Raw genomic sequence first — 26,144 nt, forward strand, 5'->3', positions numbered from 1 at the left:
ATTCCCATATTTCTAAATACCTTGCACCTTACAATGTTGCCATCATTGAAAGTCGCAACAGCATCATACACACCAAAGTGAAGTGTTTCTATTCCAACAAATACAGTCTTGGGGATTCTCGACCATATAACACTATTTACACTTTCATTGGGGTTTTGAGTTTTCCGTGAATACACTTTTTCAACAGTTCAGGTGCTGCTAAGTCTCTGAAAATAGGTTTTATCACCTCCATTATTGCATGAGGCAGACTATGCTTATGAGTGTACACTTCACCAGTTAGCAATCCTTTGTTATATTTACACCAACTGTCTTCTTCTTTGGGACACAAGCTATGTTGGGGATTTTCATCGGTTGAAGAAGTATGAAAAAAAAGAGCCCAAACAGCCTTCTTCATTTCGTCGACACTTTGTGTATTTTGCCTAATAGCCATTCCATAATAGTTCTGTATTTTGTCAATTACACTGTCAGTTAACCTTCCCTTCCCATCCAACCCTTTACCATCACTGAGTTTTTGTTTTTTGTACGAAGCTTTCAGTCGCCGAAGTCTTGTTCCCATTCGCTTCTGTACGTGTCCAGTACACTCAAATTTCTGCACTACAACATCATCACCATAGGGCTTCAGTCCTTGAACATGTTTGAAACTTTTAGAATCACCGTCACCAAGGTAATTAACATATCGCACTTTATCACACGCCTCAGAACGCTGGAATATACTGGCAACACCAGCCACTTCCATTCCTCCACTACTGCCACTATAGTTAGCTTTGCAATTATTTTCATGTGTACCTTTATATTTTTGTGGACATCTACAATACTTTGATATTACTGCTACATCTAAAACTTTCCCTGTATACATACTGGTGGCAGATACTACACCATGAAGAGATGTGTGTCCCCGTTTATGCCAGGTACCATCGAACGCTGCAGTCAAATCTCTGTTACCATTATTTTCCATTACTGCCTCTTCCACAGCGTTCTTCATAGATTCTATACAGACATCTTCTACTTTAGACCCTATTAATTTATTATAGGTCGTAAACTTGGTTGGGGGATTTGGAAGATTCATGATGCCACAGAAAATTGCACCTGCAGTAGCACCCTTACCAACTGAACGCAAGGAATAAACAAATCTAATGTTGTGTTCGTAGATTTTGCTACCATTTTCTTCAGTTGCAGTTACTGCAACACTGTTCCAAAAGGTGGTCATGTATGAACACTTATCACATTTCAGTTGTATTTCACTAGCAAGTCCTACGTGCTTTATTATGGAGAGTTCCAGACCAACTTCACTACAATGAATACATCTTACACAGTTTGAAAAAATTCCTTTGAGAACCGACATATCAAATATTTCATTCACATCCGATTCGCCCATAAAACATTCATAGTTTTCACTCATTGAACCAAGCTTCTTCTGTGAAGTATTTTCTTTCCTGCTTTGACTGCTATGGGCAGGTGTACTTGAGAGGTTAGGTTCACTCACTTGGTTATCGTCTTTATTGTTTACAGTAATAACACATACCTTTGGCTTTCCAACATTTCTCTTTTTCTTAAAAGCCTTCAGAGGATTTCTAATAACTTTACTTTTACTCATTATTATACTTCAACAAAACAGAGACTCAAGAAACAGAATTAATTACGAATATTTTCGAGATAATGACAGAGTAAATAAACATGAAACAATCAACAATCACACCAGCGATATATATTGAACCATCACAGGTTAGCTACAACACATACTTTATCTCACATCACTAAAATGTACCTGATGAACACGGACGTTAATAATAACACCATTTGACAGCAGTTTAACAGCGCCACAGTGGGTCACGCCCATGTAGAACACATTTCAAAAAAAATTTAAAAATAGTTGTAGTCTTCGGAATTGAATAAATTATATATCTATTAAAAGGTAATAGTCTGCAGATTCAGAAAACGCAAAAAAGTAAAAATTGAACTTTTCATGATTATGAGCCTTTCCAGAGCCCCTTAACAGTAAAAAGTAACATACATTTTATCTGTCGCTGACCGTTTCTCTTATCATCTTATTGTGCGCCCACTGCAGACATGGCCGCTGAGATGGTTGTGAGGGCACTAGTAACTTATTTTGCACTACAATCTAGAAGTCCAGAGGCCATTACAGCAGACTGAGGGACAAACATTATGGTCAATCTTATCATACAGTTATCTTGACTGTTTACAATAAAGAAGTTCAGAGCTACGTCATTTCATTCTAAGAGTAATGGCAGGGTTGAACACATTCATACAACAGTACCTAGAATCTTATCTTATAACATGATTAGCTTCCCCTCAGACTGGGATTGTCTATTACCATATGTGATTTCGTCATACAACACCAGAATACATGGAACCAAAGTGTCGATTCCCTTTGAGGTGGTTATCACCACAAAATCCATTCATGTTTCAAGACTTATAAGCTGTCGCCTGAAATGAATTCCAGCAAAGTGAAGTACCTGGCTAAAAGATTAACATTTATTTTGAAGAGAATTCAGCAGAACAATGCAGCTGAACATGGAGACAGCTCCATAGTTGAAAGGATGCTGATATACCCATTAGGAGATCATCGGATGTTATGACAAACTGCCATGAAATTGGGCAGAACTAAGAAACTTACATGACCCTGCACTAGACCATTACAGATACTGTATTTCACATTGCCTGTAATCGTTGAATTACAGATCAGAAGATTATAACTCAGTTTGATCGCTTGACCAAGTATAAAGATATATAGCATCTACTGTAGTGGATCCAGCAAACCTCAGAAATGTTTAGAACAGATTTTGGTATAATTTACATTCTGTTACCCCATCAATTTACAGTCTAGGGATTATGCTGTACCCTGTTTACATAGAAAACATCAACCCAGTCACATATGTTGTCTGATACCCATATCACCATACTTTTGATAATAAACATTGGTGCAGTATTAAGTCGAATTGTTTTTATAAATCAGGAAATATTCCATCTACCTTATTCCCTCAATCTTTGCCTTTGAGGATGGTATGTGGAGTAAAACAAATAAATAAATACAAAAAAAAGTGTAGGGGGGTGTTGTGTGATTGAGGTTTTCAGAATTCGTGCTTGTTGGTTTGGAGGAGGTCATTCTGCTTGAAATGACTGTAAATATTTGTAGAGGTGTTATACCTCAACAGCATCTGAGTGTTGGTCCATAGGTTCAAGCGATTGCCACAGTATATCTCTTTTTTATTTTTAAAACCAGTTTTAATATAATATTTGAGTTTCCTTTAATACCTGTAGTATTTTTAATTTTCTTATTTGCTACAAAGCCTACACTTGTATTTACTTCCACTCTTTTCATCTGTAATAAAACATACGGCCTGATTTTAATTCCATTTGGTCTAGATTTTTTCAATGCTTCTGATAACCTTTCTACATATTATTTGGTCTTAATTAACTCCTCTTGCAACTCCACTAACCTAGATCGTGATCCCAGAGTTCTGCAGTTTATTGTCACTGTTTAAGAAGTTGTAGAAACATTTGTGTTTCTAAGGCCCAAGTGATCAAATGCAGAAGTAGCTGTATGTGCCCTGTGGTCTGAGGCTTTTGCCCGAGTTTCCTAAGTACAATTTTATATATTCAGCATTACCCATTCTGTATATGAGCACAACTCTTTATTCTTTAGATGCTTTGGAAAGTTGAGGTGAAATTGACGTAAGATAGCACTTATACTGTGCATGCTTTTAGTGATGACATAGCATAAAGCTCAAATCCTAACGACTTTTTTTCCATTTATGGACTTCTTTTTTACTTTCTGCTCTGTTGTGGTTAATATAAAATTAGTACCAGACCTAAAATTTTGACAGAGTTAAGTCTCTTCTTGGAAAGTTTTGTGTTGAAATTTCAATGCAAGCGAGAAAAAGTTTATTTTCTACCAGTTATAAATTTTCTCTAGATTATTTATTAATGTATCATAAACCTTGTTATAATGTTGTATTTTTTATCTTATCTTGTGTCCTGTCTTAATTTGTAACTTATTTTACATATATACTCCTCTACTTCATTGTGTGCAGTAGTCTGTTACAATATCTTACTTATTGATAGTAGTAGGTCCTTTTACCCTATTATTAATTGTATCACCTCTCCATTCATTTGTTATTTCAAAATCACTTCTTTCTTTTATAATCCCATGTTAAGGGTTTCAGTCTTATATGCTTACAGATTTGTTTTGTTACATTACTGATTAACAGAAAATTACTTCTGAAATGTTCACTTTCGATACAGAATGATTCATATTTTGTGGACATGGTTTGAGTTACACTAAAACAAACAGAGTAGTGTCAGAAATTTGACCCCATGTTACTTCTACAGTAACTGAAAAAAGGTAGATGAAATATCTCATGTATAAAATTTACTCTGTGAGCTATTGATTGATGCTGTTTTTGGAGATAGCAATATTATGTAGATCAAAATATGGAGTGACATATGTACCAGGCACATCAATGCTGCCCCTAATGCATTGTGTGCGTGCTGTGGTGCCAGTGATGAAAATGAAGTAGCGAGGCATGTCATTATTGAGAAATAGCATATCATATGAAAAGGCAGTCAATGTCATGATGGTTTTTCAGTCTAGTAGGCAACCTGATAAGAAAACTATGAATAATTATGCTGGAAAAATCAAAATGGTTATTATACAGGGTGTTACAAAAAGGTACGGCCAAACTTTCAGGAAATATTCCTCACACACAAAGGAAGAAAATATGTTACGTGGACATGTGTCCGGAAACGCTTAATTTCCATGTTAGAGTTCATTTTATTACTTCTCTTCAAATCACATTAATCATGGAATGGAAACACACAGCAACAGAACATAACAGCGTGACTTCAAACACTGTGTTACAGGAAATGTTCAAAATGTCCTCCATTAGCATGAAAGTGAGGCGACACAGAACTGTCTGATATTGCAGTCAATATTTGTTGATAATGTCCGCTCTTGGCACTTATGTGAGTCTGTATTTGGGGTTACAAAATCAAGTCTCTTTAGCAAGCAAGCTTAGATTCAAATTATTACTATCAGCTAGTTGCATTGTTCAGTGGTTGCCACCTGAGTTGCTCATTAACAGATACTAGGTGGTCAATTCACATTTCAAAATGAATTGATATTGTTGATTGGCATAGCACATGTACAATGAATTAATTAATTCCTTCGAATGACACAGGCTTCAGTTAACGCAGCATGATGTTTTGTCTGTTGAAAATTATTTCCTTTAATATTAATGTGGAATACTAGATCATCATCATCATCATCATCATCATCATCATCATCATCTTTATTGTTATTCTTATTGTCCAGGGATAAGCCATACTTGGTTCACTTCTTGTGATGCTCGGTTCGAGATCGTAGGACACTACAGTTTTTCCTTAACTTGGTTTTTAATAACACAGTTTTTTTTAATATGAATGGACACACTTGTTTTTGGGCATGATGCAGTATGAAACTAACCAACTGAGCTATATACAAAATGACAATTTCAGGGCCTACCCTCCAAATAAATATCTTGGCCAACCGCTGTCTCATCTGTCCTTAGTCCTTTAACTATTGTTGTTGAGTACTGTCTTCATGTTCTGCCGGTCACCAGGTACTTTTGACGAGTTTAAGCACAGCTTGTGGGTTTTCCTTGAGCGCTATTGATGAGTTAACTTAAGCCATCCTGCTGCCCCCTGACCACTAATGACAAGTATAAATGTGCAACTTCACATGCAGCTGTGAACTGATCATGAATTTAAGTGCACAATAGAGCTTTGAACCTATTTTTTAGCAGTTTCTCACAGTTCTGGCTACTAAGTTGGTAGTAGTAGTAGTAGTAGTAGTAGTAGTAGTAGTAGTACTGTGTCTACCACGATATTATTTCACTGCATTCAATTTTACTTCATCTTACTGTTCATCAAGATTAGAATAAAAATGTTTGGGATTACGGAAATGTCCGATTCCACTCGTATGCTTTGACCAATGACGTCACCAATATGGCGGACACGACCATTCACAATGTCTCCAATATGGCGCCTATGAGGTCATTATGTAAACACGATTACAAAATCCATAAATATAATCAAACTCACGGGACCAGTGCGGGAAGTTGGGGGTTCCTGGGTGGGGACAAACTGAACACACACACACACACACACACACACACACACACACACACAACGACAACATAAAACCAATCAAAATTTCCCCAATTCCACGACATTCACAATATTCACAGGAATCTGTCACTTCCCTTCATCTACATAACTCAAACACAATTACTGATACCACAAAAGAAAAATTGACATCTAGAAAAATTGCAACACTGCGATTACACATACCATCAAAAATGGGAATCGGACACTTCACTTGACCTATATAGGTCAACAGCAGCTCACAATACCAAAACACGTAGCTACGACGAGTCATTGGAATCGGACACTTCTCTTGACCTATATAACTCAAATACAACTGACGATACCAAAAAAATGAAATAAAGTACTTCCCCTAAGATACATAAATCAACCACAAGTGCTGATAACAAAACACCAACCACCAACACATGCAGTAAATAACACTGACCCAACAACACACAAATACCCCACCAATCATCATAACATGCAAACAATACATCAAAAAAAATGGCTACTTACCACAAAAAAGTTCCAGCACTACATACTAGGTCAGCAACCCCAGTCCCCCCACCTCCACCAAACAAACAAACAAAAACACATCCAAAACAAACCAGCCCCCCCCCCCCTCCCTCAACCTTAACCCAATTAAACGTAGAAGACATATCCATACCAAACAAAAGAAGCCACAAATTAAATTAAATGACTTACCACTCGACAAACAGCAAATGACACCACAATAACATAAACACAACACAAACTTAATTCTTAACTCACTGAAACCAATTTCTGTTCTTCTATAACAGTCATGACCGATAAATGCACACTTCAAGCAATGATAACCAAATGAACCCAATACACCACATAATATGCGGACCATACACACACCACTTGAGGACACCTCCAACTGCAACAAGACGACAGCTACAAACACAACACACTCATAAACTAAACTCCGCACCGTCATGACATCACACACCACAACATCCTTTCATCACGGATCAAAGCCGACGGGTGGGATCGGACGCCTCTGTTGATCCAAATGTTTTTATCTTCAGCCCTTCTATTGAATATGTTGTTGTTGTTGTTCCCTTCTATTGAGGAAGAAATTATGAAGATATGAAGCATGACACTGGGGATGAATTATTCGATGTTGATACAAGTGGTAACTCGTCCACAGATTCTGACCATGACAGTCTTGAAGTCATGTACCTCAACAAGTGTAACATGTGGTCTTGTGTCTACAAGATGTAATTGATAGTCTGTCTGAGGAAGAAAGGGTGGTGACAAATTTGACTAGAAAAAAAATCAGTTTAGTCCACTTAATCACGCATTTGAAGACTTGTCCTGAGGACACATCAATCAGCCAGGGAATGATCCAAGCTCTCTGCCATTCTTCATGTTATTTTTCAGAGAAGATACTGTACTGACTAATACACAAACAGGAGGTTTGGAGTCCCTTTATGTCTGTTTTACATGTGTGAAGTGCACAGGAGTGAAAGTACCGCATACACCGCATCAGACAGACAAAAATTATAAATGATCCTCTTCATGGTATTGAAATATTCATAAATCAATAAAGATATTTCATACACTTGGATTTACATTTCTTTGAAGATTTTATTGCACAATTGGGCATAAAACAGATCATTTTCTTTCATTTCATGAACTGATGGTTTTAAAGTTTCATTGAGGTGTATGAGTCTCAGCTTTATCTTTAATAATGATAGAAGCTGTATTTGTATCACAGCCATGACTTGAACCTTTTTTCAACTTTATTCAATTGACTGTATACATAAGTTTCAGATTTTCTTTTTAAAAATTTATCCTTTATTACATTTTTGTTGACTATTTTTTCAGTGTTGGGAGTTCATTTTGGTTTTACATTTAGGATATTTTTCCATGTGTGTGTTTTTGTAATGCTTTCAGTCTTTTTATGAAGTTTTTGAGTTAGGTTTGTTGACTTCTTTCCTCATTGATGATTAATGGCAGCAAATAAACAGTTTTATGTTACTAGTGTAGGTCGGCTCAGAGACAGAGAGCTGTGACACCTCTCCCCCGCCCCCGTGCCCACACATCTAGTACAGAAAAGGCTGCCCCAGGTACCCCATCCCCACCGCACCTCAAGGTGGCACTCTGGAGCCAGTTGACTGTCGCCAACAAAGTTTCCAGCTGCATTTGGACTGTGGCTAACTCCTCCTGCATCCGCACAGAACAGACACAGTCCCTATCCATCTAGCTAATATGTGATTTACTATAAGAAACTTAAGGAAACCTACTGCCACACAAGGTTAACAACTACACTCTAGGTGGCAGAAAGGACACTCAACAATGAAAAACAATAAAAATTTATGGTAGAAGCTAGATCTGGTGCTTATGTTGCTGCTAGGGGCTATCAAGTGGATACTACAGAAAAAAACAGTGACCTACAGTATACTGCTAGGGGCTATATAGTGAATGTTGTTTATAAATGTTAAACAGTAACCAGCGGTAAACTACACCTACTGGTTATCCCAAGCATTTACAGTGTAAACAAACGTTTACGTACACGCGAAAATGGCATAATAAAACTATAAAAACGGCTACATTCAAATGTATCGAGTCGAAATGACACAAATAAACGTAAATACTGAATATTGTACACTGACAGATGCAGGTACAAAACAAAACCTTTAGCTAACAATAAGAGCTCAGAATGAAAAGCACAAATACGAGCTCTACTTTATAGGAACCCATAGGCTCACAGGACACGATCACTAATGCCCACAACAAGCTAAGGAAAATAAGCAGACGGCGAGGAGAGTATTAGCTTTCTGCTAACTAAACCGTATGTAAGAAGGGCTCAGAAGTTTTATTGTAACATTGATTTACTCAGACATTTTAGTGTAACACTAATTTACCACGTATTTTACGTCTACTTAACTGTTAACGCTTGCAGGTTGCGCCAGTCAAACGTATGCAAGTGGCGTTAGAGTTCACCGTCAGTATCACTTTTCCTAATAAAACGTATAAAAACTGCTACCTTCAATGTAACGAGCCTAAATGACACTAATAAGCGTGAATACTGAGCATCCAACACTAACTTAAACTGATTAACCATCGTATTTATAATGTAAACAAACGTTCACGTACACGCGAAAATTGACCTAATAAAATGTATAAAAACTGCTATGTTCAATGTATCGAGTCTAAATGACACTAATAAACGTAGATACTGAGTATTGTGCTTTTCCTATTCAGACGCAAATAAAAACTGAAACCTTCAATTTATCACGTCTATTTCACACTAATGCACGCAAATACTATAGAAAATACAGAAAAAACTGTTAATTACATATCTCGTAACACTCACTGAAAAAGACGTAAAATTGTGCTGTTGGCCACACGAGCGACAAGATTCACGCTGGTTTTGAATGCATCTGCTGGTTCTGCGATACTGTCACCTTTCGTGTACTGTGTGGTCAGCAGCAACCTCGTGGTGTTGTGGAAATTTGTGTGTGACATTTTCCAGGTAATTTATAAGCGTTTATAAACTGCAAACAAGAAAAAGTGAAGAAATGTGTTTCGGAAGTAAATTAACGTGGTACTTAATTTCTATCACAGTAACAGTTGAGTTTGATGAGTGTAATAGTTCACGAATATCTTGTGATGACTCTGCTGTTTGAGGCTGCTCTTTTTTATGTTTTAATTTTTAATGGGTACATAAGGATGAGATTTTATTCTGTATTTAATTGTGATCACATCACCTATAGTGTGCTTGGTGACGGTGTGTGAATGTTGTAATTTTTCAGGTTATGTTCGTAACAACTAAATACCTGAGTTGTTAGTGTTTGTTTTTGGCCTGACCGTTAAAATCGCTACGTGTATCTTCGTAAAAGAAACGGCTGAGTGTGTGACGTGCTGTCAGGAGCAGTTTGTCTACGAAGTAATCTCCTCATATACTTCGTGGCTAACGAGAAAAGGCGGACAGTGAAATTCAAAGGTTGTCCATGTTAGTACGGTTATTTTGACTTACTTAGCAGAAATAATGATTGTGATGATAATTTTCTGTGATGTGATGTAGACATAAAGCGGCTCCAAATCTTAGGGCTAACGTAAGCATTTTTTAAAGTGCCCACAGTTACTACATCATTTCATGGTTTGAGTATGTTCGCATGAAAGGAAATGCTGCAATTCTGTTGCATTTTGTTAGTTTTCACTGTGCTTTGATTATTCGTGTCGTTAGCATTCGTGTAATCATATGTAAATACCAGTTTGTTGTAGTGTGTGGGTTTTAATGGAGTTCTGTATAAGAGTACTGCAACATCATTTACGAACTGGCGAGGGATCGACAGAACCGTTCGATCCCACGCGTCGGCTTTGACCCGTGACGTAAGGGTGTTGTCGTGTGTGACGTCATGACGGCGCGGAGTTTGGTTTGAGTGTGGCTGTCTCCAGTTCTGTTTTATCTTATTTTATTTACTTTTCTGATCTGTTCGTTCTATCTCGTGAGATTTTTTTTTAAATTTAAAAACACTTATTACTTATTTTAATTATCTGTTTCCTCCAATTTCTGTTTTAGTTTATTATATTTATCTTTCTGATCTGTTCGTTCTATCCCGTGAGATTTTTTTAAAAAAGACAAAAAACACTAATCAGCTACTGAAGCATCTTTATCTTCTATGGGTTGCAGGGGTTACGACCCCTGGGGAGGTGGGTGGGTATTCATGCATGGCTGTCTTCACTTACACGTTGTAGCTACGCAAGGCGTCTAAATTTGTTTATATTTAGTTTGCCCCCTCACCGAAAACACCTCATTTGCCACGCTTGTCCCGTTAGTGTCATTAGGCTTCTTGTGGGAAGAGAGAGAGAGAGAGAGAGAGAGAGAGAGAGAGAGAGAGAGAGAGAGAGTGTGTGTGTGTGTGTGTGTGTGTGTGTGTGTGTGTGTGTGTGTGTGTTTTTGTTTCCGCCATATTTGTGACGTCATGGGTCAAAGCAGACAGGCGGGATCGGACGCTTCCGTATTTTCATCAGTTTTGTTAGAAAATGCTAACCAATGAGAACTTCCGCATTGCAATGTGCAGTCTACAGTGCAGGTATTGGTTTCCTTTAATAGCAGGTAAAGATTCTAAAATGATGACGCTTCCTGTAAATTGAGCATACGTCCGTGAATGAATACAGATGAAGTAAGTTTCAAGGTAATGCCTATGTTGAAAATGCATATTCACTGATAAACAATCTGTATGTCCAGATTTTCATCATGTCCCTATCACACTGAAATTAACACAATGAACCAAGTATAGAATGAAATATTTGATGTTATTAAGTAATATTGCTGCAATCTATTGACTGCTGTGATCGTTTGTAATGCTGAAGTTAATGCATGCACACAAAATTACACATCTTCCATAATTGTCACAACAGGATGGTATCCATGAGCCAGTGTTACAAAGAAGCAGTAGCAACTTTAAATGCTCAGTTTCCATTGCATGTTATTTTATGATTGCTCTCACTCTTCATGACCTGCAAAATGTGAATGAGTTTATATCAATGAACACACTTTTCCTCAGTCACTTTGAATCTGTTTCCTGTGTAATCACCCATTTACTGCACGCAATATATGAGTGAAAATACTGCCTTTGAGCTATACCTCATGGTAAAAACGGAAACTGAGTGGGCCAGAAACTTTTATTATCTGATTGCTTTTTCTTTTCAGAGTGTAGAAGCGATGGACCAGGAGCCAACTAAGTGGATAAAAAAAGAGGAAACTCATGAAGTACAAACTGAGTTACACTTCATAGTAAGTGGCTTACTTGTATTTATTAACAGGGTTTCATTAATTTCTGTGTGCAGTGTGATGCGTGAATACATACAATTGATGTCATACAGCTGGAAACATGAATAATTAGGTTTACTAAACTGATGAACTTACTGTCTTAAATATGACATTTTGCACAGTGCATTGAAATAAGCCTTGTATTAAACCTCACATAGAATTGAGCAAGAGTTCCAATTTAACGTTTAGTAAACATGCAAAACTCTTTTAGTGCACAACCCAATTATACTGATAAACTGGTTGCCATAAAGTGGGTATATTCTGCTCTGATACACTTCTTTTGAATGACAACCTTAATGTGCAACTTAAGAATGATTATGACTGTAGTGAACCTTAGCAGTGCCATTAAATTTATAAATAGTATGGCTGCAGTTAATGCATTATTGCAGTGTATCGTGGTATGGAATGAGAATTGTTTACTTTGAATATGTGAACCATACGTAAGTAGAACTCTCAGCAGTAAAGTTAAATTTCAGACAAATATCACATGGAAGCATAAATTGTTACACAGCAGAATGAATTTGTATGTTGGCAGCAAAGTTTTGATGAAGCCGTGGGGCTACACATCAAATTTTGACAGGTTTCTTCATAACCACTTTCTGCATTTGCTGCACATTGTTACGCATATTGTTTGTGAAACTGTCACAATGTTACAGTTACTGGTGTAACTAATCTTACATATACATGTCACTTGAAATCTGATGTAGTGCAACCAGTTGTAGGGTATTCACCTATCAGCAGCAAACAAATTCACTTGGTGCCACTAGTATTTTTATCCTGCAAATGAGAATTGAGCGCACTGACACAATCACGCAAACTTCTTGTGAACTATCTGTGCTGAAAAAATCTGTTTCAACATCCATATTGAGTGCAACTGCAGAAGCACTGGGATAGCATTAATGCAGCATTTGCATTTGAATATATGTGAGTACTTCATTATAGATTATACAAACTATGTGAACAGCTTGCAATTCATTTGACAAGCATTATCACAGCAGTAATCCTAAACAATCACTGTGAGGAAATGATAGGAAAATAAATATGCTAAATTTTATTAAATACAGTAAAAGAGTGGTTAGACCCAACACAGTTCAGGCTTTGGCTTTGACCCCTGATGTAATGATGGTTTGGCATTCAGGATGATATGTATGCACAACACACATCATGTAAATGAAAAATAGTTTGAAGATCCGTTGACTTTGGACCTAAACTGGAGAACTATTCAAAGGCTACAAGGTTAAAATGTGGTTCTAGACCCACTCCCCCCTTGTAACATTGGTTGTAGTGGGAGTCTGATTCGTAGTGCATCTCAAGGCTTAGCCTATGTTCAAAAGTGGCAGTGTGGCTGTGAGCTGACAAAGTCTAGAAATGTGAAAGCCAAGTAAAGGATATGGTAACAAATTGATCAGTAGCACAGCCTAATGTTAATCAAAACATCCAAATGGTGGCCATAACGTAACTTTTTACCTACAAGAAGTCTTCTCATACTCTGTGTGCCGTGTTAGTTGATGAACTGAACTTCCCTATGACCTTAACATTGTATCAGTTGAAAGCCACCTTCTTTGCCAAATTAATTAAATGTTAATTTTTAATTGGTGTATATTTTGGGCATGAGCACATGCTGGAAAGTAATGACACAAAATTTCTATTCGGAAATTATTGAAGCATTTTAATTAAAACAAACTTAATATTTAACATATTTATTCTTCGTGTTTGTATATTTATTTCAAACATAGTCACCGTGGCACTGAACACCTTTCTCCCAGTGAGACACCAGGTTGTTGGTGTCATCACTGTAGAATGCTTGACTTCGTTGGCAGACCCACAGCCTCACCTACGCTTACACTAATTCATCACTATCAAAGTTGAGTCCCTGAAGGTGTTCTTTAAGTTTTGCAAACAGTTGAAAATTCATTGGCTCAAACCGGGTCAGTATGGAGGATGATCAATATAATGAATCAAAGGCGTCAGACTGTTGCAGATGCAAAAAAAAGTTGTGTATGGTCTGGCATTGTCATGCTGAAGGAGAGGGTGCTCCACATGTGGATGAACTATTTGAATTGGTGCTCTGTTGTCTGAGGGTTTTCTCATGTGCTGACACAGTTAAATAACACACACACACACACACACACACACACACACACACACACACACACGTACACCCTGCAGTTCAGAACTGATCATCAGGAAGGTGCTGCATACTGTGTCAGCAAAGTGGTAACATCAACAGTGTCATATGCATGACAACTGATAAGAACAGAATCAAAATTTTGGAGGCATTATTTTCTGGCACACCCTTGTAATAAATTGATGCATTTTACAATTGCCTCAAATGTTGCAGAATGGTTCCCTTGGCATTGCCCAGCATCCACTTGGAAGTCATAATACTAAATCCATATATACAGCAGCCAAAACATTATGATCACTGATCTACTGGCAGTATAAACTCAACCAGGCAATAGCATCTCACCTTGTCTTCTAGTCAGACACACACACGTTGCATGGAGTATCAGTGAGCATCTTCTCTTGTTGTAAAATAGGAAAAGCGCACAATCTGAGTTTGGCCAAGAGCAGATTTTGATGGCCTGAAGGCTTGGTATGAGCGTTTTGGAAGCTGCACAGCTTGCCGGGTGTTGAAGTAGTACTATGGCAGTTGTCTTCAACACATGGCAAAACAAAGGTGAGACCATGGCCAGACGTTATGGGGTTGGCCAAGTGCTCCTCATCACAGATGGTAGACATCATAGGCTAGGCAGACTGGTAAAACAAGACAGGCAACAAACTGTGGTGTAACTAACATCAGACATTAATGCTGGGCAGAGTACAATTGTGTCTGAATGCACAATGCTCCAAACACTCCTAATGATGAGTCTGTGCCGCTGATGACCCACGCCATGACATCGACAACAACTGAAATAGGTATGTAACTATTGGCGCTGGATGTTGGCACAATGGCTGAGCACTGCGTGGTCTGATGAATCCTGATACCTTCATCGTGCCTTTGGGAGGGTGCACTTCTGTCACCCACAAGGGGAACAGCCTCTTGACTCCTGTACTGTCGGGGCCTCCATTATACTCTGGGAAACAACCACGTGGGCACCCATGGGTCCAGTGGAGCTCGTGTGAGGCACTGTGTCACAAAAGAAGTATTGTAAACTGGTTGCAAAGCACATCCACCCCTTCTGTTGTTGTGCTCTTCAGTGGCAAGACTGGATTGATGCAGCTCTCCAAGCCACTCTATCCTGTGCAAGCTTCTTCATCCCCGAGTAACTACTGCAACCCACATCCTCCTGAATCTGTTTAGTGTATTCATGTCTTGGCCTCCCTCTGATTTTCACCCTCCACCCTTCCCTCCAATACTAAATCGATGATCCCTTGATGGCTCAGAACCTGTCCTACCAACCAGTCCCTTCTTTATAGGGTGGCGCACGAAATGTGTTACCATTTTGTTTTTGAATATAAACTTTATTGTCAATACAATCCGAAAGGAACATATGCTATAATGAAGAGCCGTGCATGGAGATTTGTTCTAACTCAGTACATGCTCAATATGCCCACCATTTTGTTTCCTAACTTTCTTCAAAGGAACGCTGAAGTTAGTGAGTATCCTACAGCACATGTCTTCCCTAATTTCACTGAAAGCTTAAAGAATAAGTCTTCTGAGCTCCATTAAATCACGTGGACATTTCAGGAAATTTTTTTCCTTTAGGTACCCCCAAAGAAAAGAGTCACATGGATTGAGGTCTGGACTATTGGGGGGCCAATTTTGTCCAGCATTGAAGCAACCTGGAAACCTGAGTGAAATGATCCGCATGTCGAAATGCTCGTGTAAAAACTCAAACACAGTGTTTGTAGTATGTGGCCTTGCTCCATCTTGCATGAATCACTGTGTGTTGAAGGGCAAGGCAGTAGCAAGAAGCTGTGGAATGAATCTATTGCAAAGCATGCCCAAATAACGTTCGCTGTTCAGTTTCTTCAAAGAAAAAGGGTCCAGTAAGTCCGTGACTGGAAATTGCTGCCCATGCTGTAATCCTCGGAGCATAATGTCGTTCATGAAGCACTTGTGGGTTTTCAGTGGCTCAAAAGTGTACATTTTGTTTGTTAACCACACCATCTAAATGAAAATGCGCCTCATCTGAAAACCAAACGTTGTTGAGAGTTTCTTCCCTATCCTCCACCCACTGAGCAAACAGTAGTCTCTGCTGCTTGTGTTCTTCAGTGAGCTTCTGTGCACAGGTCATCTTGTATGGGTACATGTGGAGGCCACTTTTAAGAATGCATTGAATGGAGCGACTGGATATTTCCAGTTGCACTGCTGCCTTTCTACACAATTTCCCGGGACTTCTCTGTACAGCAACTCATACTGCTTAAATATTCTCTGGCGAACAAACAGGCTTAGGCTGAGGTCGCTTCGGATCCAATACTGTTCCTTGCTGTACAAATTTATCGTACAACCCGTGAATGGTCTTCTTGCAAGGGACACATCGTGTGTTAAACTGTTGTCGAAAACGCTTCTGAGTCACAACAAGGCTTTTCGTTTCGTGAAAAAGTAACATAATTGCCGATCGTTGCTATGTTGTCAGTCTTCCATTGTCAGCCATTGCTGGTTACCAGTCTCCTAGTGGCAGTATCGTGAATTACATGTCATTTCGTAACTCATTTGTTTTTCCAAGCTCTGCTGGTACTGCTGTAGAGATCCCAGCGGAGTATCTAATGTGTGGCGTAAATTGTAAAAGAAACAATTGGTAACACATTTTGTATGCCACCCTATAGTTAAGTTGTGCCACAAATTCCTCTTCTCCCCAATTCTATTCAGTATCTCCTCATTAGTCACATAATCTACCCATCTAATCTTCAGCATTCTTCTGTAGCACCACATTTCGAAAGCTTCTGTTCTCTTCTCGTCTAAACTATTTATCATCCATGTTTCACTTCCATACATGGATAAACTCAATGCAAATACTTTCTGAAAAGACTTCCTGACACTTAAATGTATACTCAATGTGAACAAATTTCTCTTCTTCAGAAATGCTGTCCTTGGCATTGTCAGACTACATTTTATATTCTCTCTACTTCAACCTTCGTCAGTTATTTTGCTCCCCAAATAGCAAAACTTATCTACTACCTTAATTGTCTTATTTCATAATGTAATTCTGTCATCATCACCCAATTTAATTCGACTACATTCCATTATCCTTGTTTTGCTTTTGTTGATGTTCGTCGTATATCCCTCCTTGAATGCGCTGTCCATTCTGTTCAACTGATCTTCCAGGCCCTTTACTGTCTGACAGAATTACAATGTCATTGGCTAACCTCAAAGTTTTTATTTCTCCTCCCTGGATTTTAATTCCTACTCAAAATTTTTCATTTGTTCCCTTTATTGCTTGCTCAATATGCAGACTGAGCGACACCAGGGATAGGCTAAAACCCTGTCTCACTCCCTTCCCAACCACTGCTTCCCTTTCGCTCCTCCCCTTTTATAACTGCCATCTGGTTTCTGTACAAATTGTAAATAGCCTTTCACTCCCTGCATTTGACGACTGCCACCTTCAGAATTGAAAGAGAGTATGCCAGTCAACATCGTCGAAAGCTTTATTTAAGTTTACAAATACTAGAAATGTAGGTTTGCCTTTCCTTCATCTATCATCTAAGATAAATCATAGGGTCGGTATTGCTTCACGTGTTCCAACGTTTCTACGGAATCGAAACTAATCTTCCCTGAGGTCAGCACCTACCAGTTTTTCCATTCGACTGTAAAGAATTCATGTTAGTATTCTACAGCCATGACTTATTAAACTGATAGATCAGTAATTTTCACACCTGTAAACATTTGCTTTCTTTGGGATTGCAATTATTATATTCTTCTTGAAGTCTGGGGGTATTTTGCCTGTCTCATACATTTTTCTGACCAGATGGCAGAGTTGTTTCAAGGCTGGCTGTCCCAAGGCTATCAGTAGTTTTAATGGATGTTGTCTCCTCCCAGGGCCTTGTTTCAACTTATGTCTTTCAGCACTGTCAAACTCTTCACACAGTATCATATCTCCCATTTCATCCTCATCTACGTTCTCTTCCATTTTCAAAATATTGCCCGCAAGTGCATCGCCCTTGTATAGACCCTCTATAGGTCTCTTCAGTATTCCAGTACGCAGTGTTTGTCTTACCACTAGTCGTATATGCCTCTACATCCTTAAATTTGTTCTGTTACCATCCCTGCTGAGCCATTTTGCACTTCCTGTCGATCTCATTTTTGAGACGTTTGTATTCCTTTCAGCCTGCTTCATTTACTGCATTTTTATATTTTCACCATTCATCTATTAAATTCAGTATGTCCTCTGTTACCCAAGGATTTCTACTAGCCTCATCTTTTTACCTACTTTATACTCTGCTACTTTCACTAGTAATCTCTCAAAGCTACCCTTCCTCTTCTGCTGTATCTCTTACCCATGTCCTTGTCAATGGTTTCCTAGTGCTTTCTGAAACACTCTACAATCTCTGATCCTTTCACTTTATCCAGATCCCATCTCTTACAATTCCTACCTTTTTGCAGTTCTTTCAGGTCTGGATAGCAGGCCGCGGTGGTCTCGCGGTTCTAGGCGCGCAGTCCGGAACTGCGCGACTGCTACGGTCGCAGGTTCGAATCCTGCCTCGGGCATGGATGTGTGTGATGTCCTTAGGTTAGTTAGGTTTAACTAGTTCTAAGTTCTAGGGGACTGATGACCTAAGATGTTAAGTCCCATAGTGCTCAGAGCCATTTTTTCAGGTCTGGATAGATATCTGCCTATTATACATTACAACCTTCTCCAAATGTCGGCGGTATCTTTCAGTCAGCAGACAAGATTGGCCTGTATACTTTTGTGCTGCATGTGTCCCTTCATGCTTCCACTTCACTATCTCATCACAAACAGTGGACATAGGAACGTTCAGGAGTGTGGAAGGCTCGCATACAGACATGTGACACCAATGACACCCTCTCACCTGACCACATTCAAAGTCAATGAATTCCGCGGAGCGCCTCATTTTGCTCTCTCACGATGTATAATGACTACTGAGGTCTCTGATATGGAGTAGGTGGCAGCACAATGCACCAAATATGAAAAAGTAAGTTTTTGCGGGTGGCCCGATGCTTTTGAGCACATAGTGTATGATGAAGTTGTGCTCTGTGCAAAATTCTACCAGACAGCTTCCTCTTTCATTCCTTACCCACATTCCATAGTCACCTCCTCCTTTTCCTTCTCTTCCTTTTCCTACTATTGAATTCCAATCCCCTATGTCTATTAAATTTTCGTCTCCCTTCGTTATCTGAATAATTTCTTTTATCTCATCATACATTTCTTTACTCTCTTCATCATCTGGGGACCTAGTTGTCATATGAACTTGTACTACTGTGGTAAGTGTGGGCTTTGTGTCTATCTTGGCTACAATACTGCATTCACTATGCTGTTCATAGTAGCTTACCCGCACTCCTGTTTTTTATTCATTTTTAAACCTACTCCTCCATTACCCCTATATGATTTTGTATTTATAATCCTGTATTCATCATACCAGAAGTCTTATTCCTCATGCCATCAAACTTAACCAATTCTCACCATATTTATCTTTACCCTATCCATTTCCCTTTTTAAATTTTCTAACCTGCCTGCCTGATTAAAGGGTCTGACATTCCATGTTCCAATTTGTAGAACTTAAGTTTTCTGTCTCCTGATAACGATGTCATCCTGGAGATCTGAATGGGGGACTATTTGACTTCCGGAATATTTTACCCAAGAGGACACCATCATCATTTAATGAACAGTAAAGTTGCATCCCCTCGTGAAAAAATTACGGCTATAGTTTCCCCTTGCTTTCGTCCGTTTACAGTACCAGCACAGCAAGGCTGTTTTGGTTAATGTTACAAGACCATATCAGTCATTCGTCCTGACTGTCACCCCTGCAACTACTGAAAAGACTGCTGCCCCTCTTAAGGGACCACATGTTTGTCTGGCCCCACAACAGATACCCCTCCGTTGGGGTTGCACCTACGGAACGACTATCTGTATTGCTGAAGCACGCAAGCCTCGCTACCAGTGCTACGGTCCATGGTTCATGTTAGGTCCACTCCTTTGTGACGATCATGTTTCCCATTGAGTATACATTTAAGTGTCAGGAAGTCCTTTCTGAAAGTATTTGCATTGAGTGTGGCATTTTTCATGAAAACAATGCACCATTTCACAAGGCCATGAGTGTGATAGAGTGGTTTCAGGAACACAGTGGTGAGTTCCAATTGATGTGTTGGCCACCCAACTCGCCAGCCCTGAACCTGGTCAAACAGATCTGGGATGTGATTTAACATAACGTCAGAAATCATCCCCCCTTCCAGAATTTATGGGAATGAGGTGGCCTGATTATATAAATATGGTTCCAACTTCCTCCAGTGATCTATGAAGGCCTCATTGCTTCCGTGCCACTATGTCTCCCTACTGTTGTCTGTGCCAGTGGTGTACATACCAGCTTTTAGATGAGTGATGATAATCTTGGGCTGATCAGCCTATGGCAGTTACCATTATTGGAAGAAGGTTGTTTTATTGTAATGATTGTGATGGTAGAATGATACTGCCACATAAACTTCGGCTAAACAGTACATGCTGCCCACGAGCCCTGCATGACTCACCCTCCAGTCCAGCTTCATGACACCGACTGCCCGTGAGATCCACTGCTGTTCCTCTACAACCATTGTTGCTCCACAATGCCCACTGGTGCCACGAGCTCTGAGCTGTGAGAAGTGACATCTGCCAGGCACATGGGGGCTCTAATTTGAAGAGGGAGCCCACCGTGGTTCAGCCTCCTCCACCAAACCAAAATACCCCATTCCCACCATTAAGGAGCCCTTTACATATGCCTCTTCTTGATATGAGTAATGTGCATGTGTGAGGCTTTACTCGTCCATAAATTCAGAACCAGGAGGTTTGCTGAACTCACCACCCTGACAATCTAACAGGGTCCCAACGACTGAGGAGATAGCTTGCTATCGAACCCTAACTCCCCCTTTTCAGCAATATTAGGGTTTCGGACTAACACTGTGTCCCGAGCCTTTCCAATGAACCGTTTAGCCCCTAACTGTAACAGATGGATAACCTGTGACAGGCAATTTTGGTATTATGTCTAGCCTGGCTCCAGTTGTGCTGTGTTACTGCTAGGGTGACTTGTTCTTGAAGCAAATCATTGATTGACTACAGGTTGACAAGAGGAAAATTGACTGGATGTGCTAACATAAGGGATACTGGAGCAGCCTCCAGGGACTTGGGTTGTGCAGTGTTAAAGATAAAATTGAGCCACGTTGTCTGAGCCTTGTTGTGAAAGATAAGCACAGCCTTCAACTTGCAGTTCACCTGGTCAGCAAAGTATGCTGGTAAAAGTATTTGTGGTCACATCTTTAATTCCATTGTCAAAGCAGAACCTCACAAATAGCTGGGAAACAGAAGCTATCAAGCATCCTCGGTGGCCTGGAAACAGAAAAAATTCATAACAAATGCTGGCCAGCTGCCAGGAATGTCATTTCTCTGCTCGGAATGTGTCAAAAAAAACGAGAAAAGTCATCCATGGTAACTAGTAGGTGCCTAATACACACACACACTTGATGAAGTGGACCTATATAATCCATACAAAGTTAATCCATCAAGCATTCCTAACGGGTAGGCTCTAAAAGCCACTTGAGGGAATTCAAGTTGGGCTCAGCTCCCTTACGGCTCTCACACTCCTCCACCAACCTCTGGACAGCCTTATTCAGGGAGGACCAGGTGACATGTTGAGTGATCTTAACCCCACCAACCTCCAGGCTTGCTTATACAGGGAGGACCAGGTGATGTGTCGTCTGATCTTGGCAACAGTTTTATAAATGCCTAAGAGGGTATTATGGAAATAATGAGTCAAAACCTAACTAAGAGCTTGATTGTCAGTCTCTAAACAAAATTCCTGGTGTTCAAAATAAAATCTGAATTTCTTAAGGGCAAACATAACCGCCAGGTCTTCCCATTCATACATAGAATATTTCATCTCCGCAGGTGAAAGTTCCCAAGGTGCATTGCTATAGGGCATCAACATGCAACACCTCCCCTGCCATTCTGTTCCTGCAGGAGGACAGCTACCACTTTCTACTCCAGAAGAATTAGGTGTCTGTTTGCAAGAAGAACACGACCTCAAAATTTGGTATGTCTAATACTAGTGGGTTACTAAGCACCACCTTAATGGCTTCAGAAGATTCTGGATGACTTTCATCCCATATGAAATTTCTTAAATCGTTAAGGCACCCCACTAATTTAATAAAATTCGGCACAGACTTTCGAAAAAAATTTGTCATGCCTATGAACCGTGCCACAGCTTTTTATTTCTAGGAGCTGGAAATTTTCGCAAATCGCTAGTATACTCCTGGTCAATTTCAATCCAATCAGTGAAACTAAGATGTCCCAAGGATGAAACCTATGTGCCAGAGTCATTTTAGATGGCTTCACAGTAAGTTCCACCTCCCTCTGGTAAACCAGAACTGCCTCAAGATGTTGCAGGTTTTCAGACAGACTAGAACTGTAAACAACCATGCCCTCTAGGTAATTAGAGACACACTTGAATGTGAAATCACCAAAAACACAATCTAGAAGGCAAGACATAATGGTAACTCCTGTTGAAAAACCAAAGGGCACCCTGTTAAAATTGTGGAGGTTCCAATCTGTACAGCAGGCAGTAATATACTTGGAATCCTCTGTTAACATGATCTGATAATATGCGAGATTGAGATCCAGGACAGCAAAATACTGAACCTGACTGAACCAAGTAAAAGAATTATGCAGATTGGGAAGTGGCACAGATTCCAAAACTGCGTTCTCATTAACTGCACAATAACCCACAACAGTATGAAACACCCCACTGCTGCCCATAGATACTGAGAATGTGGTAGAAGCATAGGCTGAAGTTGAGGGCCTGATGACCACATTGAACAACACATTATTAATCAAAGTACATATACATATCATCCCTGATGGAGAAAATCATCCCTGATGGAGAAAACCTCTCTGGAATGTCATTTGTAAGGCAAATCTTGTACTGGATTTTATCGGTGATGTCCAATCTGTTAGTTAACATCTGTGGTAACCGATCAAAAACTTCCAGTACCAGCATCACCTCTACTGGATGAAGGTGACTGAGCTGAAATGGCAAACATTGCGGTAACACACTATGAATTCCTGTGGCAACCTGACAGGAGCACAATGTGAATGTTTCAGCTGGGTTAAATTTAAAATAAACAACCCTGCCTTGACAAACTAGCACAAACCCACTACCACTTACAAAAACACACTGCAAAATTAAGTTCACGGAAAGATTTTGAGTTACTATCCACTTCACAGGCCAAGAAAATTTTCCAATACTCAGTTTTGCCAACCAGAGGCAACATGTGCCCAGTGAGAGCTCAACATTGGGAGGACGGATGCAAACAAGGCAATTCACAGGTATGGCAGAACTTCAAATGCCACAGATAATCTAAACGAGAAACTGAACTACCAGAGTTGAGGAGGGTGCACATTCGTTCCTGGTTAAGTTGTACCCAAAAATAAGGCAGGGGTTCCCGTACCTCGGACTTGGTACAGATCCAGCCCTTAGGCAGTAGATTCTCCTTCCATGTCACCAGACATCGCCATACAAAATGCCCCTCTTTGTTACACTGGAAACACATTCTACACTTTTTCCTTGTGGGTGGTCCCCTTTTAAATTACTTGGAATCTCAATCCAAGCAGTCAAGCAGTATATTGCTCCCTCCTACGTATATCTCGTGAAGAGACCATGAGGATAAAATCAGGGAGATTAGAGCCCACACAGATGCATACCGACAATCCTTCTTTCCACGAACAATACGAGACTGGAATAGACGGGAGAACCGATAGAGGTACTCAGGGTACCCTCCGTCACACACTGTCAGGTGGCTTGTGGAGTATGGATGTAGATGTAGATGTAGATGAACACTACCGTGCCTCTTCCATTCTGTGTGATGTCAGCTGTTTGATTGTCCTTCCATGTCACCAGACATCGCCATACAAAATGCCCCTCTTCGTTGCACTGGAAACACATCCTACACTTTTTCCTAATGGGTGGTCCCCTTTTAAATTACTTGGAATCTCAATCCCCATCCTGATAATGGCACTTAAACCCGCATCACTGCTGGTCTGCGAAACTCAGACTTGAATAGCAGACACCAAAGCCTCTAATTCAGTAAAAGATGTGCATTTATTAGCGAAGGTAATCCATGAACAGTCCTGTGGCCGCATTTTCTGTAATATATTATTGAGTATTTGTATCTCTGTGACTTGCAATTCCAGGTATGGAATGGTCATATGCGTTCATCTATGAACCTAGGAAAAGGTTCATGAGGAAACTGCAATAGCCAAAACTGTTTATGCCTGAGTAGCCTCTTAATACGAGGTGACAATTTCAGGCGAATAATTGATTTTTACAACTCCCTTGATGTTGCACTTTCATGTAAAATTCGATTGAAAACATGGCTTAACACAGGGGGTACAGCATCTGAACAACAACATTGTCAGCGATGGCCAAAGTGTCAGCATGAAACATTTATTTGACCATGATCCATATGATGGATTTTACCTGTCTTTAAATTCTACATTGAAAGTTCCATTATCGCTTGCAGCAGTAACATTATTTGGTATGGTAATTTCCCAAATGAATTCTCCTGAGCTCCTTAAAGGTGTCCGTAGCCTTCCTACTACTTCCAGCAGTTATATGTCGGTGGGAGAATCTTGTTCACCACCTATATCTCCTAATTTGTCTAAATAAAGGCAGCTGTCCCTGTAACTGCAGAGCTAATGTAATCTGCTCAGAATAGAGATTACATTGGGCAATACCGCACAAGTGATTATCCCAATGGATCAATTGTGCCTGAATTACATGTATTTGCTTATGATGGAGCTGACTACTTTCTAAACACACTACATTCTGACACAAGATTGTCATGGCCAGAGCTCAGGCAGCTAGTGCAACATATACCTCCATGGTGCAGTTGGTACTAATCACCAAGAGGTCATCCACAAGTTGGGCACACCGCCCTTACATAGAAGCTGACAAACTTTTAATTCGTAGATAAACTGTTGATTTTTCAATGAGGACGAAGTGGGAAAGTTGTGGGACCCCATGTTCCGCAGTGGATACCTGCAAACACACACCTCGTGGTGAATGATAGTATGACACCTTCCCCCTTTACTTCCAGGAAAATAACCATACTCTGTTACCAACCAAACATCCAGCAGGAAATGGGGAAATTAAGTGGAAGGACTGGATGGATTGGGGTTCACATGAGTCTCCATTGTTTATTAAAATGTTTTTATTTAAGAAAAATAACTAAAGTCAGATACATTAGCAGGATTACAAACACCACTCTGAACTTTCAAATTTAAGACATTACACACCTTAGTTTAGTGACAATTTAAATAAGGCAATAGTTAACGACTAAAGCTGTGTCTGACACCAGTTCTTAGATTCAAAATTTCCGTCTTCACAAACTGCAAATGAGAAAATGCTTCAACAAATAATTATCTGGAAACAGATGGCTCTTTAAGACAACACAGAAGCATAACTCATTTCAAAGGTTAAAACTGAATAGCTACACTGGAAGACAGAGCAATTTATAGCTGCCTCGGGACCCCTAGAAAAAGGAAATTCTTAAAATACACCTCCAAGTGCATCTAGATAATTTAATAAAGTAAACAGGTGCACTGATTTCTAGAGCTACCTTCAGGCAGACGGACAGAGCAAGTTTCTAAATCTTGCACCAGTGAGCAGTTAAGTAATTAACAAGAGAATGAGCGTGCACAGATCGATATAACTGGCTTCAGACACAGTGAAAATGTATTAAGGCATACTGTAGAAAATCCCTAAGTGATTCAGTATGTGAAGGTGTATGCATAGCAGCTCAAGAACATCCTTTAAAAAGTAAAACCAGTAATTAGTAGTCAGAGCCTACTTGTAGCAGTAAATAAATAACAGGTGAGAAAAGCTCACTTCATGACAACTTTAAAATAACAAACACTTGAACAATTAAATCTGGTAAGCAGTAACTCACCCTGAGATGGAATAAATTTCTTTCACTCTCCACCTCACAAATGGCCAGTGAACGAACACGAAAAACATTCAGAGCTCAGTAACACTTGATGGTTTT

General features: G+C 39.6%; 1 protein-coding gene and 1 long non-coding RNA gene across 3 annotated transcripts in view; one reads left to right on the plus strand and one right to left on the minus strand.

Moving 5' to 3' along the window:
- Positions 1-9,563, minus strand: part of LOC126427308 (uncharacterized) — a 70,129-nt gene extending 60,566 nt beyond the window's left edge. Inside the window, exon 1 of one of the 2 annotated variants that reach the window (XR_007576631.1) lies at positions 9,491-9,563. This is a non-coding gene — a long non-coding RNA (uncharacterized LOC126427308). Of the gene's footprint in view, positions 1-9,061; positions 9,255-9,490 lie in introns of those variants that run through there. The other variant, XR_007576630.1, reaches the window with a different exon arrangement.
- The window catches only part of LOC126427307 (uncharacterized), a 128,016-nt gene continuing 111,431 nt past the window's right edge, over positions 9,560-26,144 (plus strand). Inside the window, exons 1-2 of the mRNA XM_050089612.1 lie at positions 9,560-9,649; positions 11,834-11,917. Coding sequence (XP_049945569.1) covers positions 11,846-11,917 — 72 coding nt within the window. The 5' untranslated portion in view covers positions 9,560-9,649; positions 11,834-11,845. The remainder of the gene's footprint in view (positions 9,650-11,833; positions 11,918-26,144) is intronic.

The sequence above is a fragment of the Schistocerca serialis genome, chromosome 11, assembly GCF_023864345.2.
Source record: "Schistocerca serialis cubense isolate TAMUIC-IGC-003099 chromosome 11, iqSchSeri2.2, whole genome shotgun sequence".
Lineage (NCBI taxonomy): Eukaryota > Metazoa > Arthropoda > Insecta > Orthoptera > Acrididae > Schistocerca > Schistocerca serialis.